This window comes from Moschus berezovskii, chromosome 14 (genome assembly GCF_049115385.1).
Source record: "Moschus berezovskii isolate FMDL1 chromosome 14, NW_MosBer_1.0, whole genome shotgun sequence".
Taxonomy (NCBI): domain Eukaryota; kingdom Metazoa; phylum Chordata; class Mammalia; order Artiodactyla; family Moschidae; genus Moschus; species Moschus berezovskii.
Window position 1 is genome coordinate 86,013,084 of NC_142473.1, and position 15,624 is coordinate 86,028,707.

At 53.2% G+C, this 15,624-nt stretch overlaps 1 protein-coding gene across 4 annotated transcripts in view; it reads right to left on the minus strand.

Annotated features, from left to right (window-relative positions):
- Positions 1-10,341, minus strand: part of SLC43A1 (solute carrier family 43 member 1) — a 32,187-nt gene extending 21,846 nt beyond the window's left edge. Inside the window, exons 1-2 of one of the 4 annotated variants that reach the window (XM_055424145.2) lie at positions 9,444-9,652; positions 8,621-8,787 (exon numbers count right to left, since the gene is read on the minus strand). In XM_055424145.2, coding sequence (XP_055280120.2) covers positions 8,621-8,774 — 154 coding nt within the window. In that variant the 5' untranslated portion in view covers positions 8,775-8,787; positions 9,444-9,652. Of the gene's footprint in view, positions 1-8,620; positions 8,788-9,443; positions 9,653-10,058 lie in introns of those variants that run through there. The other 3 variants (XM_055424146.2, XM_055424142.2, XM_055424143.2) reach the window with 3 other exon arrangements.
- Between the last annotated feature and the right edge of the window lie 5,283 nt (positions 10,342-15,624).

A 15,624-nucleotide genomic window follows, 5' to 3' on the forward strand; every position in this document is an offset into this window, starting at 1 on the left:
GTCTTTCACAATCAAATGATACTTTCTCTCACTCAGGTCAGTTCAGTTCAGTTCAGTCGCTCAGTCGTGTCCGACTCTTTTGCGACCCCATGAATCACAGCACGCCAGGCCTCCCTATCAGTGTTGTGCCAGGCTTTTCCATATAGTGTATCGTTTAATCTTCATAACCTTAAGATGTGAGTGCAGTGACCACCACAGATAGATGGTGAAGCTCCGAGAAATAAAGCAACTCACACAGCTTCTTACAGGCAGGCCGAGTTCCAGCTCAACACCTTCTCCAAAGTCAACACTTCCTGGTTGCTCCACCAGGCTGCTCTCTCCCTAACAGAGCAACTTAGTAAGTTTCCGAAGCCAACACTAGTGCTGGCGAGGACATGCGTTCTTCCATGGGCGGAGAATTCCAGCCCAGTGGGTAGCAAATAACTGAAGGTCTGTTAATGAATTCACTTCACTGGTTTCAGTCGGTCCGCCTCCTGTGAGTTTGACTCACAGGAGCTAGTTCCTGAGGCCTGATTGTTCTGGGTGGATGGATAAAGCCAGACCTTTTTTTTCGTAATGTACTTTTTATGGCAGTATAGTTGAGTTAGTTTCTGCTGTATAACAAAGTGAATCAGCTGTACATATACATATATCCACTCTTTATTTTTAGAGTCTTTTCCCATATTGGTCATTACAGAGTATTGAGTTGAGGTCCCTATGCTGTATAGCAGCTCCTTGTTACTGATCTATTTTATATATAATATTGTGTATAAATCGATTCCAATCTCCCAGTTTACCCCCTGCCAACCCTTTCTCCCTGGTAACGGTAAGTTTGTTTTCTACAGCTATGACTCTCTTTCTGTTTTGTAAATGAGCCAGGCTTCTGAACCAAGAGGGGAGCCAGCCCAGGATGCAAAGACCTCTTAGACCTCTGTCTGTGTCACTTACAACAGGAGAAACCTTTGAAATCCAATTTCTCCCATTTTATAGATAAGCGAAGCATGAGGTGTGATGAAAGAAACACATGCGGGAAGTTCCTGGTCGAGCTGGGCTCTGAAGTAAGAGAAAACAGTGTTTCCCAAGCGTGGCATGCACACACTCAAGCTGGGTTTAGAGGCACAGGTGACCCTTGAGCCACAGGGCCTTCGGGCCTCAACCCATCGTCCTCGCGTTAGAAAATCTGCCTGCAATTGAGTCAGCCCGACCTCCTCGGGGTCCCTCCGTATCTGCGTTTCTGTAGCTGCAGATTCAACCCACCAGGAAGTGTGCAACCTTGTACGATTTACTACTGAAAACAATCCTGAGCGGTTCAAACCTGTGCTGTTCAAGGGTCAACTGTACATGTTTCACAGTTATTAGCTATTTGAAATGGAGAAGGAAACGGTAACCCACTCCAGTATTCTTGCCTGGAGAATCCCATGGATGGAGAAGCCTGGTAGGCTACAGTCCACGGGGTCGCATAGAGTCGGACATGACTGAGCGACGGAACGGAGCTATTTGAAAGTATACCTTTTTTTATAGTTATTATTTATTCGGAAGTATATCAAACACATACACGTACATATGTATTGGAAATATATATCCCTTCATGGGTCACAGCCTCATCCTGGGAAAGGGGCTTGTGTAGCTCAGTGAAGCTATGAGCCGTGCCATGCAGGGCCACCCAAGACAGACGGGCAACCTGATAAAAGAGTCGACTCTTCAGAAAAGACCCTGATGCTGGGAAAGACTGGGGGCGGGAGGAGAAGGGGACGCAGAGGGTGAGATGGTTGGATGGCATCACCGACTCTGTGGACATGAGTCTGAGCAGCTCCGGGAGTTGGCGATGGACAGGGAGGCCTGGCGCGCTGCAGGTCACAGAGTCAGACGCGACTTCGTGGCTGAACAACAGAGACACATACGCATTATGTCCCTCTGTGAGGGACATCAAGCCCAAGCTTCCAAGAAGGTCACACTTCAGACTGAGGCGTTTTTAGGGGACTTCCCTGGCGCTCCAGTGCTGACTACTCTGCTCTTCCCATGCAGGGACTGTGGGTTCGATCCCCGGTTGGGGAGCTAGGACCCCACATGCAGCGTGGCCAAAAATAAATAAAATGAGGCTTTTCAGTATTACATACAGCTGATTCACTTCGCTGTACATCGGAAACTAACGACCTTGTCAAGCAGCTGTATATACGCCAACAAAAAACAATTCAACAAAGGAAAAGAGAATGAGGCTTTTCAAACTGTGTTTTTCTCTGTTTTCATGAGGCTTTTTAAGTGGACTGATTTAAAAGGAAATCAGAAGTAATAGTACCTACTGGAAAAGAGTCTGATGCTAGGAAAGGTTGGGGGCGGGAGGAGAAGGGGACGACAGAGAATGAGATGGCTGGATGGCATCACCGACTCTGTGGACATGAGTTTGAGTGAACTCCGGGAGTTGGTGATGGACAGGGAGGCCTGGCGTGCTGTGATTCATGGGGTCGCGGAGAGTCGGACAAGACTGAGCGACTGAACTGAACTGAATAGTACCTATGGCACACAGAAATGTAGAATCATGCAGGTGAACTGCAGATGAGAGGTCTGGGAAACATTGGGGAAGAGGATGTTGGTTTAGTGTTCTTCGAGTCCAAATTCTGGCTCCACTAGCTGTGCGGCTGCAACTCTGAGGCTCTGTTGTCCCATCTGTGAAATGGGTTCAGTGGTTGCAGCTGTAGGAGAGGAGGGCTGTATGGACTGCTGCGCGCACACACAATACTCACAGAAAGATCCCATTTCCTTTGTCTCCTGGGTCTGTGAGCCTTCCTCACCATCACCCCCTCCCCCCAGCCCCAAGATTCACCATCCTGCAGCTGACACAGCCACAGTCCCTAACACCCACAGCTCTGGGCTCTGGCTGGCTGTCTTGTCTGTAACAGGACTCTCCCAGGAGCACTCTTGAGCTAAAGGCCACGGGAAAAGGTTCTGGGGTCCGATCTGGGGCTGAACACTCATTCTGCTCCTTGTTTATTCACTGCGGGACCTGGGGCAAATGACTTAGCGTCTCTGAGCCTCAGCTTTCTCCTCTTTGTTTTTAATGCTTATTTTGTGCTTGTGTGCTCAGTCATGTCCAACTCTTTGCGACTCCGTGGATTATATATCGCCCTCCAGGCTCCATTTTATCTGGCTGTGCCAGCTCTTAGCTGCGGTATAAAAGATATTTAGCGGCAGCATTCAAACGCTTAGTTGCAGTATTTGAGATCTAGTTCCCCGACTGGGGTCAACCCCAGACTCCCTGCATTGGAAGCATGGAGTCTTAGCCACTGGACCACCAGGGAAGTTCCAGCTTGCTCTGCTACAAACGCAGAGTTGTTGTAAGGATCTCAGAACATTGTGAGATCTCTAAAGATCTCACTAGCAAATAGTCAATGCTTGGTGAACGTTAGCTACTGTTTTATTATTGTGGCATTTATGTGGCATATGCAGTTGTGTGTCATCAGCTGAGTCACCTCTGTCTGCCTTCTGAGTAACAGAGTCCTCTTTAGCTGTGATGCCCCTATGGGTGGGTGAGCCATCCACCAAAGCTGAGCAGAAAGAAAGGGGTGGTCAGGGAACCCCAAAGCCAATGCTAATAAGCGCCTCGATAATGAACTCACCGTCTGTTAAACGGCATCCCTGGTCCTCACATCATTTCCCTGAAGCAAGAGGGATAAGGGTTGTCCACTCCACTGTACAGACTTAGAACTGGAGATCCAGAGAAGCTAAGAAACCCGCCTAAGGTCACACAGCAAATGCTGGGAGAGCTGGGTGCAAAACAAAATAAGAATGCACACCTGGAGTCTGAAATTTCTATGCTGGCTCTCATTTCACTTTCCCAACAGCCTCGTGAGGTAGGGATTGTCGGTCCTACTTTATATACAGAGTAATGGAGATATTAGTGGGCTTCCTGGGCGGCTCTATGGTAAAGAATCTGCCTGCAGTGCAGGAGATGGGGGTTCAATCCCTGGGCTGGGAAGATCCCCTGGAGAAGGAAAGGGCAACCCAATGCAGTGTTCTTGCCTGAGAAATCCCATGGACAGAGGAGCCTGGTGGGCTACAGTCCATGGGGTCGCAAAAGAGTGGGACATAACGTAGCGATTCAACGACAACAATACTAAGAAAAGTAAGTAGCTGGCTGCAGTCAGCCGAGCTGCCCCGAGCAGGGCGGGAAGTCATGCTGTCTGCCTGCTCCACACACAGTGGGGACACGAGTCCCGGCCTGAGTCTGTGTTCTTGGGACCCTGTAGAGGGAAGCTTCAAGAAGCAGAAAGCAGGTGCGCTGGACAGAGCAGCAGGTATAGCAGCCCCCAGCAGCCAGATGTCTGGAGGCTGAAGTCCTCCGAATGAAAGAGAGCCCTGTTGCACCCGCTTATCAGAGTGTTCATAAAGTTCTGAAAAAAGGAGGGTTCACTTTGGTCACCACTAGTGACCCCAAGTAACCAGGCGCCAACACACACACACGTCTGGGCAACTGAAAGCACCAGATGGCCACCTTACACCGTCCACAAAAAGCTCAAATGGATTAGAGATCTAAATGTAACAGCTAAAAGTTTAAAACTCCTGGAAGAAAACACAGATGTGAACTTCTGTGATCTTAGGATGAGGTGATGGTGTCTTAAACATGACACCAAAGCACAAATTTCAAAAGAAAAGATAGCTTGGACTTCACCAGTATTAAAACCTTTCATGCTCCAGACCAAATTTATGGTTACCATAAACCAAATTTAAGGCTGCCAAAGGGGAATGGGGGAGCGGGGAGAGGGATAAATTAAGAGTGGGATTAGCAGCTGCAAACTATTGTCTATAAAACACAGAAGCAACAAGGACCTGCCGTACAGCACAGGGAGCTATACTGGATGCCCTGTAATAAACCATCGTGGAGAATAATGTGAAAAATAATTACATATGTGTGTGTGTGTTAACAGAACTGCATCACTTTGCTATACATCAGAAAGGAACAAAACAATGTAAATCAACTCTGGATATCCTGTAATAAACCGTCGTGGAGAATATCCTGTAATAAACCGTCGTGGAAAATATCCTGTAATAAAGCGTCGTGGAGAATAATGTGAAAAATAATTACATATACGAGTGTGTGTTAACAGAACTGTATCACTTTGCTATACACCAGAAAGGAACAAAACACTGTAAATCAACTCTGCTTCAGTGAAACAAAACAAGGTTCTGTGCTCCGAAGAACACTATAAAGAATGTGAAAAGAGGGCTTCTCCAGTGACTCAGGGGTGAAGAATCTGCCTGCCGATGCAGAAGACATGCGTTCGATCCCTGGGCGAGGGAGATCCCACCTGCGAGCATCAGCTAAGCCAGTGTGCGCGGCGACTGTGGAGACTGTTCCAGCCCAGCGGCTGCAGCTGCGGTGCCCACACACCCCAGGGCCTGTGCTCTGCAACATCACCGCAGTGCGAAGCCCCTGTGTCTGCTAAGGGACTTGTACCGATAACACAAGGAACTCTTACAACTCAGGAGTAAAACATAACCCACTTCAAAAACGGGGAACGTTTCTAAACAGATGGCTCCAAAAAAAGATACATTAGTGGCCGAGAAGCACACGAGGAAGATGCTCAACTGTCATTAGGCGCTGCTGCTGCTGCTGCTGCGTCGCTTCAGTCATGTCCGACTCTGTGCGACCCCGTAGACGCTGCTGAGTCGCTTCAGTCGTGTCCGACTCTGTGCGACCCCACAGACGGCAGCCCACCAGGCTCCCCCGTCCCTGGGATTCTCCAGGCAAGAACACTGGAGTGGGTTGCCATTTCCTTCTCCAATGTGTGAAAGTGAAGTCGCTCAGTCGTATCTGACCCTTAGCAACCCCACGGACTGCAGCCTACCAGGCGCCTCCATCCATGGGATTTTCTAGGCAAGAGTACTGGAGTGGCTTCCCATTGCCTTCTCCGACGCTAGGGAAATCGAAATCAGAACCACAGAAAGATAGCAATGTCCACAATAAAACAGATGAGAAACAGCAAACATTGTCTCAGATATGGAGAAGTTGGAACACTCGCGCACTGCTGACAGGAATGGAAACCGGCAAACAGCTGGCAGTTCCTCAGATGTTAGGGCTGCCCTATGGCCCAGCAATTCCATACGGAAGGAAAGCACATGTCCACCCAGGTCGTGAACATGAGTGCTCACAGGAGCATCACCATAACAGCCCCCAAGTGGAAACAACCCAATGTCTAGCAACGGCTGAACGGAGAAATAAAATGCGGTGGCAAAGGACCTGGAAAGGAACCGAGCCACACGAAAGAACCTTGAAAACATCATGCTAACCCTAACGCAAGATCACCTGTTATAAAATGCAATTTACATGAAACGTTCAGAATAAGCAGGTCTGTGTCTGTCACAGGAAACCTGTAACAGAAAGTACATGAAGGGCCTCCTCGTGCTGGGGGTGAAAGAAGAGGCAGGGGGAGTGGGCCCTGCAGTTCGGTCCAGGGTGACTTTGGGGGGCAAAGAAAATGTTCTAAAAGTGGTTGTGGTGATGGTGGAACAACGCTGAATGAATTAAAAACCATTAACTTGTATCTTTTCTTTTTTTCCTGGCCATGCTGTGTCCTCGTGCCTGCACGCGTGCTTCCTCTGGATGCGGTGAACAGCGGTTACTCTAGTCACCATGTGGGGCTTCTCTCTGCAGTGGCTTCTCTTTTGGGGAGCAGAGGTTCTAGAATGTGCAGGCTTCAGCAGCTGTGGCCTGCAGGCTCACCTGCCCCACAGTGTACGGCATCTTCCTGGACCAAGGATTGAACCTGTGTCCTCTGCATTGGCAGACAGATTCGTAACCACTGGACCACCTAGGAAGTCCCAACTTGTGTACTTTCAGTGGGTGAACTGTAAGCTACAAGACTTCTGTCTCAATCAACCTCTTATCCGTATTTTTGAAACACTGGACGATGGGCAGCAAAAGGGAAGGAGTTTCGCAGGTGACGGAAATATTCTAAATATTGAATGTGGTGATGGTTCCTAACGTGTATAAATTTATCCAACCTCATCAGAATGTGGGGTGTAAATTAATCTTCAATAAAGTTGATTAAAAAAACAAAACAAAACAGGTGCCGGGGGCTGGAAGAAGCCACTGGACAGGCAGAGACAGGCATCAAGGCTAGGAGGCAGCAAAGGGCAGGTCTCCCCAGTGTCCAGGGCAAACAGCTCAGGGCAGACCTGGACTCCTGGCCTCCCCTGGCACAGGGATGCCCCGGCCCTTGGCCTGGTTCTCCCAGCCACCCTGGGATGCCCAGCACGCCACCCCAAGCCAGCGCCTCCTGACCCAGCATGCCCCTCCTAGCCAGCTGCCAGCTTGAATCCCCACCTCCTTGGGACTCCATCAGGCTGTGCATGTCCACGCATCCTGCACCCCACCTGCCACTTACGGATTAGTCGGGCAGGGGGTTGGAGCTGAGAGGGTGCAGAAATCAAGGGCGCCCCAGCTCCACCCCCGCAAAGGCAACGGTTTTCTCTCACAGCCAAGGTAGATGGCTGCAGGGAGTGAAGTCAGGAGCTGCGAGAAGCCAGGAAGGACACTCACACGGATCGTGTGCTGTTCCCTCTCTCCGCATAGACACTGCTCTTCTTCCCACTTTGCAGACCAGGCGTCTGAAGCTCAATGGTTTAGCCTGTGTGTGTGCTCTACAGTCAAGCCCGACTCCCTGCGGCCCCATGGGCTGCAGCCGCTGAGCTCCTCTGTCCACGGGATTCTCCAGGCAAGAACACTGGAGTGGGCTGCCATGCCCTCCTCCAGGGGATCTTCCCAACCAGGTATCAAAACCTCGCCTCTTATGTCTCCTGCATTGGCAGGCGGGCGCTTTACCACTAGTGCCACCTGGGAAGCGCTCAGCGCTTTAGAGACCTTGCCAGTGTCAGCCAGCTCCTGGGATTCTAACCGAAGCTGGCCCTCCTCCAAAGCCAGTTCCTCGGCCGGGCGTTTGGAGGAAAAGGATAAGCAGGCCAGGGCCAAACTCCACATCCCTCCAGCTCCTTGTGCGGAGCCTGTCAGCTCAGCACCCTCCTTCCCAGAAAAGAAAGATCCCCGTGTCACACGGCAGGAGAAACTCAAGTCCCAGGCAGCAGGAGGGGTGACTCCTTGTGTCCGGGCACTTGAAGATAGTCAGGGTTCCCCAAGATTGCTAGAATTGTCACTCCAGCCTTCAGGGCCCCTCATACAAAGCCCAGGTGACCAAAATGGGAAACAGAGACCCCCATGAGCTGGGGCCCTAGAGGAAATGAGGCTACTAACTTTGTATAAAAGGTGACTTGAGGCCTCCAAGGGCCTGGAAAAGGAGGCGCACCAACCACCCCGCCACCTTGATGATCAAATGCAGCTTGAAGACTCTCCTTTGTGTCCTTCAGCCTGACAATAGCCCCAGCAAGAACACCCTCACTCAGCTAGCAGCTGCAGCGCATCTTGCTCTAGACCTGAGGTTGCCAAAGACTCCCACCCGGAACCTGGATGCCAGCAGGACGCTTGGGTTTCAGTGCAAACGGAATTTGGTGAGTGGGTTCTTCTCTAGAGAAAGTTTGGAGGAGACGTGGAGGTGCCCAAGCCCCTGCGGGGTGCTCGGCCTCCAGCCTCGGCCAGCGCCCCCCCACCCCATCCCCGTCTGCCGCCCCCGCTGGTCCCTTCTCGAGGTACCTGAGCACATGCTGGAGTAGAAGCCCTCGTTCTTCAGCATGATCAGCAGGGAACTCCAGCCCAGGAGCACGGCGGAGAAGAAGAGGTTCTCCAGCACAGCGGTGCACGCCATCCACCAGCGCCGCTGGTACGCCTGCTGCAGCGTGGGGGCCATACCGGTGGCCAGCCTGCCGGGGCACAGAAGACTGAGCCAAGCGCCCAGAGGACCCCGAGAAGCATCCTTTATCGTGGGGGCTCTAGAGACCCCCTTGAGCCCTCTCGCGACGGGGGGGATGCCCTTCACGGAGGCCCGCATCGCGTCCCGCCGGGCTGGCTCTGGGCGCACGGGCAGCGCCGGGGGCGCACGCGGCGCTGGGATCCCCCCTACCCCTCGGGTCACTATCAGGGACCGGAAGATCCTGTCTGCGCGCCACGGATTCCTGGCGCTCCTCCAGGCTTCTCCACCGAGGCCCAGGCACGCGGAGCCCAGCTCCCGGCGTCCGAACCCGCGCTTCCCCGAGTCCCCAGAGGTCAGCAAGGGGCAGGGCAAGCTCTGAAGCCGCCGCCGGCCGCCAGCCAGCCTCCAGCTCCAGGAAGGACCCCCCGAGGCGAGCAGGAGGAGGAAGGGGAAGTCCGATGGCAGCCCCAGGACACCCCCCGCCTCCCTCCGTCTTCCCGTGGTCCCAGGGAGACCACTCCTCTCCCCCGGGCCGGGCTCCCGCGGGCCCGGCCCCGTTCCGCGCCGGGCGACCCAATTGCCCGCGGGCTCTCGCTCCCGGCCGGCAGCTGCCACGTGGAAGCCGCCCCAGGCGGGCCCTCCGCGCCCCCTGCGCCCCCCGCTCACCCGAGGCGCCCGCCCGTCCTCTCCTGTCCGGGGAGGGGGCTCGCGTTCCCGCAGGAAGTCCGGCGGCCGCTGACTCAATAAGGGCCGGAGCGGCGGAGGGGCTGGCGGGCGGGCGTGTTTACCAAAGGGAGACAAGCCGCCCGCGCTCCCCCTCTTGCCCCCGCCCCAGCCTCGGGCACGGCCGCCGCCGCGGGAGGGGACAGCATGCGGGCGGCGCCGGGGCGGAGAGCGGCCGGGGGTGGGGGAAAGGAGAGCCCGGGGAAATCGCAGAGGAGAGGGCCGGGCCGGGCCGCAGAGAAAGGCTGGGAGGGGGCGGGGGGAGGCGCGAGTGCCTGCGCCCGGGAGCCTCAGTATTCCCATCTGTGAAATGGGCCTGCGCCTTCGGGCGCGCCCGCAGGTCCGCACGGCCTCAGACGCGAGTGTGGCTCCGAGCCGAGGAAGCGCGGCCGGAGAGGGCGCAGAGGGGCCAGACCTAAGGGGCAGGAGGACGCGGTTGGGGCGCTGGAGCCGCGCGCTCAGGTGACAGGGTTTCTTGGGGAGCCTGGAAGAATCGGTAGGAGCCCCTCGGGCGGCTCTCAGGGACCCCCCGCCAGCCCGGCACTGCTGGCCGCTCACCTCTGATCTGGGCAGAAGCGCCTCGCGTGGCCGCGGACCCGTCGGCGTCCGGCGTCCGGTGTCCGGTATCCGATGTCCGGTGGGCCCAGCTCGGGACCGTCCCGGAGCTCGCGGCCTCGGAGATTCCGCCTGGGGCTCTCACCGCCCCTGTTCCATCGGAGGAGGTCGGGGGACACGACGCCTCCGGGCGGCCCGCAGTCCGCGGGCGAGGCTGGGACGAGGTGAATCGACGGAGCGAGCCAACAGCTGTATTGACTCCCGTCCGCCGAGCTGGGGGCGGGGGTTCCCTCCCCAAACCCTGCCCCCAGGTCGAGTTTCACGCGCACGTGACCCGATCCCGGATACCCAGACATTCTCCCGGCACACGGACCTGCGCCTAAATGTCCACCTATCTCCCTGTCCCTAGCTTCTGCCCCGGCCCCCCAGGAGAACCGGGCAGCCCTCTCTGCATCCTCGGCCACAACAAAGAACAACTCGGCTGGAGCACGCTGACTGCGATGCCCGGTGGACGGGTGGCGTTTGGAACTGTGCAGTTAGGGAGCTGAGTTTTTGAGAGAGGCAGAGTGACAGGGATTTCCTTGCAGAGGTAGTCAGATCGAACTCTGAGAGTGGACGTGAACACTGCCCTGGGCCTATCTTGAGCGAGTTGCTTGGCCTCTCTGAGCCTCGGTTTCCTTCTCTAAGTTGTAACAGCAACAGCCCCTACCTTACAATGGTACCTATGGTAGGACTGCTGGAGAGCTGGGGGCTGGAATTGGGGGTTCTGAAGCTGGCAAAATGCTCACGGCAGCGCTTGGCACAAAGGAAGCATAACCAGCGTTCAATGTGGTTGTTAATGCTGTCATTGTCATTATTGTTTTAGAAGATGTGGTGATGGGAGCCCTCCAGACAGTCTCCGGGCCTCCCTGAGCCTCAGTTTCCTCATCTGTAGGTGAACTGTGGTGTGGACTCACGAGATGAGGTCAAGGGCCATCAGTACAGAAGTGAGTTTATTGCGGTGTCTGGAGAGCGATGTTGATGATGTTTGCACAGCTCTTTGGGCGTGTGAGCAACTGCCCAGGACGTTCCAGGCCCCAGACAGGAGGGACTCTAAACAGCTGAGCCACTTTGCCATGAGAGGAACTCACATTTGCTGAGTGGCTAACGTATGCTGGGCACTTTACAGGCAAAGTGTTTGTTGGTCACTCAGTCGTGTCCCACTCTTTGTGACCCCATGGACTGTAGCCCTCCAGGCTCCTTTGTCCATGGGATTCTCCAGGCAAGGATACAGGAGTGGGTATCCATTCCCTTCTCCAGGGGGTCTTCCTGACCCAGGGATCAAACCAGGCTCTCCCACATTGCAGGAAGACCCTTTACTGTCTGAGCCTCCAGGGAAGCCCATATTTTTCCAAGCAAAAGTTATCATTAAATCCTCAAAACATCACAGGCTCATTTGAACCTCGGAGCTTGTCACAGGGGGACAGGCCTGGGGGCGAGCAACTGGAAGACGGGAGGTCTAAACGGGCTGGCTTACTCTGAAGCATGGTCCTTCCCGTTCCTCCTGTCGGGAGGAAACAGCGAAAGCAGCAGCTCAGCCGCTCAAAAGGCACAAGAACTTCTCTGGGGCAGGCGTGCAGTGGGTGTCGGGCGCCGGGGGTTCCGCTTCTCAAGACTCACGACTGGCTCCCAGAACTTCCAGACCAAGGTCAAGCAAACTCCTTAGCTTCGCACCAGGGGCCCTAGAATAAGGACCCCGTGACCCAGGGCGGTCATGGACAGGTCGCTTCAAGAATGTAATAAGATGTCCTGAGTCCACTCCCTGTGAAAAGGCCTGTGTGAGCATGCAGACACACGCATATCTACATTCAGATTCCAGGGGTTTTGTGGGCCCAGCTCCGCAGGCTCTAGGGGTCCACGGCTCCCCTGTGGCTGTTAATGCTTGCCTTTCTCTCCAACTCACATTGGCATCTTTTCCCCCCGGGGAACCGTCAGCTGCATGGGGACAAGGGTGTGGTCTGCTGCGTTCCCTGCGGTGTCTCCAGCTGGAAACAGCCCCTGGCAGCTAAGAGCACTCGGGAAGCACCTGTGGAATGAAGTGTGAAGCTGCTGCTTCCACATCACCTTCCCTCTGCGATTCCTTCTTGTGGGAAAGACAGATTCCCTCCTTCATCTCTGATATACTCGTCCTTCGCAACTCTTCTCCAGTTTCCCCTTTTGGCTGGAAGCTCTGATCTCCTAGGCTGGGTTAGAGGTGCTCCCCCGCCCCCTGCCAGACCACTCAACACTATTCTATCCTGAGATGAAGCGCTCACCCTGATCTAGAATCAGCAGTATCTTGCCTGCTCCCTCCCCAGGAGCTAGAAGTCCCTGGAAGGCAGGCACCGTGGGAACCACGTTGTGGCTGGTTTGTATTATGCCTGCAACCCATCCCAGGACCTGACCTGTAACAGCCACTGGTAAATGTCTGTCCAATAACAGGAAGAGTGGAGTGACAAAGGGAGCTGGAAAGGACGGCTCAGGTCAGTTTGGAAGGACCTCTGCCAGACCAAGGATTTCCCACTTTGTGAAATCAGTCAGTTCAGTTCGGTTCAGTTGCTCAGTTGTGTCTGACTCTTTGCGACTCCAAGGACTGCAGCACGCCAGGCCTCCCTGTCCATCACCAACTCCCGGAGTCCACCCAAACCCATGTCCATCCAGTCAGTGATGCCGTGCAACCATCTCATCCTCTGTCGTCCCCTTCTCCTCCAGCCTTCAATTTTTCCCAGCATCAAAGTCCCTTCCGATGAGCCAGTTCTTCATATCAGGTGGCCAAAGTATTGGAGCTTCAGCTTCAGCATCAGTCCTTCCAATGAATATTCAGGACTGATCTCCTTTAGAATGGACTGGTTGGATCTCCTTGCAGTCCCAGGGACTCTCAAGAGTCTTCTCCAACACCACAGTTCAAAAGCATCAATTCTTCGGTGCTCAGCTTTCTTCACAGGCCAACTCTCACATCCATACATGACCAAGGGAAAAACCATTGCCTTGACTAGATGGACCTTTGTTGGCAAAGTAATGTCTCTGCTTTTTAATATGCTGTCTAGGTGGTCACAACTTTCCTTCCAAGGAGCAAGCGTCTTAATTTCATGGCTGCAGTGACCATCTGCAGTGATTTTGAAGCCCCCCAAAATAAAATCTGCCACTGTTTCCACTGTTTCCCCATCTGTTTGCCATGAAGTGATGGGACCAGATGCCATGATCTTAGTTTTCTGAATGTTGAGTTTTAAGCCAACTTTTTCACTCTCCTCTTTCACTTTCATCAAGAGGCTCTTTAGTTCTTCACCGTAGGGTGCCATAAGGGTGGTGTCATCTGCATATCTGAGGTTATTGATATTTCTCCCGGCAATCTTGATTCCAGCTTGTGCTTCTTCCAGCCCAGCGTTTCTCATGATGTACTCTGCATATAAGTTAAATAAGCAGGGTGAAAATATACATCTTTGATGTACTCCTTTTCCTATTTGGAACCAGTCTGTTGTTCCATGTCCAGTTCTAACTGTTACCTCTTGACCTGCATACAGATTTCTCAAGAGGCAGGTCAGGTGGTTTGGTATTCCCATCTAAGAATTTTCCACAGTTTGTTGTGATCCACACAGTCAAAGGCTTTGGCATAGTCAATAGAGCAGAAGTAGATATTTTTCTGGAACTCTCTTGCTTTTCATCTTTTAGGATCTGAAATAGCTCAACTGGAATTCCATCACCTCCACTAGCTTTGTTCATAGTGATGCTTCCTAAGGCCCACTTGACTTCACATTCCAGGATGTCTGGCTCTAGGTGAGCGATCATACATTGTGATTATCTGGGTCGTGAAGATCATTTTGTATAGTTCTTCTATGCATTCTTGCCACCTCTTCTTAATATCCTTTTCTTCTGTTAGGTCCATACCATTTCTGTCCTTTATCGAGCCCATCTTTGCATGAAATGTTCCCTTGGTATCGCTAATTTTCTTGAAGAGATCTCTTGTTTTTCCTATTCTGTTTTTTTCCTCTATTTCTTTGCGTCGATCGCTGAGGAAGGTTTTCTTATCTCTCCTTGCTGTTCTTTGGAACTCTGCATTCAAATCGGTATATCTTTCCTTTTCTCCTTTGCCTTTCTCATCTGTTCTTTTCACAGCTATTTGTAAGGCCTCCTCAGACAGCCATTTTGCTTTTTTGCATTTCTTTTCCACGGGGATGGTCTTGGTCCCTGTCTCCTGTACAATGTCACGAACCTCCGTCCAGAGTTCATCATGCACTCTGTCTATCAGATCTAATCCCTTGAATATATTTATCACTTCCTCTGTGTAATTGTAAGGGATTTGATTTAGGTCATACCTGAATGGTCTAGTGGTTTTCCCTGCTTTCTTCAATTTTAGTCTGAATTTGGCAATAAGGAGTTCATGATCTGAGCCACAGTCAGCTCCCAGTCTTTTTTTTTTTTTTCTGACTGTATACAGCTTCTCCATCTTTGGCTGCAAAGAATATAATCAATCTGATTTCGGTGTTGACCATCTGGTGATGTCCATGTGTAGGGTCTTCTCTTGTGAGAAGTCTTACTTTGTGAGATAGGTGATGGGAACTCCCAGATTTTGTTTTCTTTTGGTTTAGTTTGTCTGTTTTTAAGGGAGGAGACAGATGTTGTCGGGTTTGTGTGTTTAAGGAATGGAAAGAAGAGGGACTTGACAGCAGTTAAGAAGCCACTGTGATGGTTCGGATAATGATAATTTAAAAAGCGGGACTTCTCTGGTGGTCCAAGGGTCGAGAGCCTACTTGCCCACACTGGAGACACAGGTTTGATCCCTGGTCCAGGAAGATCCCACTTGCCGAGGAGGAACTAGGCCCCTGGCCACAGCTGCTGAAGCCCACACGCCCAGAGCCGCTGCTCTGAGACAAGAGGAGCCACCGGGATGAGAAGCCCTCCCACAACCAGGGAGTAGCTGCTGCTCGCCTCAACCAGAGAAGACCCGCTCACAGCAATGGAGACGCAGTGCAGCCCCAAATCAATAACTACATTTTGAAAACAGAGAGACTTTAAGGCAATGGCAAACCACTCCAGTACTCTCGCCTGGAAAACCCCATGGACGGGGGAGCCTGGTGGGCTGCAGTCCATGGGGTCACACAGAGTCAGACACGACTGAAGTGACTTAGCGTCAGCAGCAGCAGCAGCAGCAAGCACAGGAGAATGGCAGGTGGGGTCCTGGTTCCCAGACCAGGAGGCAACCCTGGCCCCTGCAGCGGAAGCCTGGAGTCTCAACCATGCGGAGCCCCTGGGAACCCTCAGAGAAGAGACCAGAGACCCACCCCCGCATCAGAGTCGGAGGAGTCACCCGCCCCTCCTCCCACCCCCATCGTAACCCCTCTCTAGACTCTGTCCCAGACCGTGAGGACAACAGGGCTGTTGCCTTGCGTGTCCTGTGAGCTGCTGGCCCGCCCGCCTCCCACTGGGGTGTCAGGAGTGCATTCCCGGGTCACAGCCAGGTCCCCTTCTCGCCCTGCAGCCGGTCACATGTGCGGGTTTGCCCGAGGCACTCGCAGTGCTGAGCTCCCCTCCTGCAGGCTGTCATGTGCTGGAG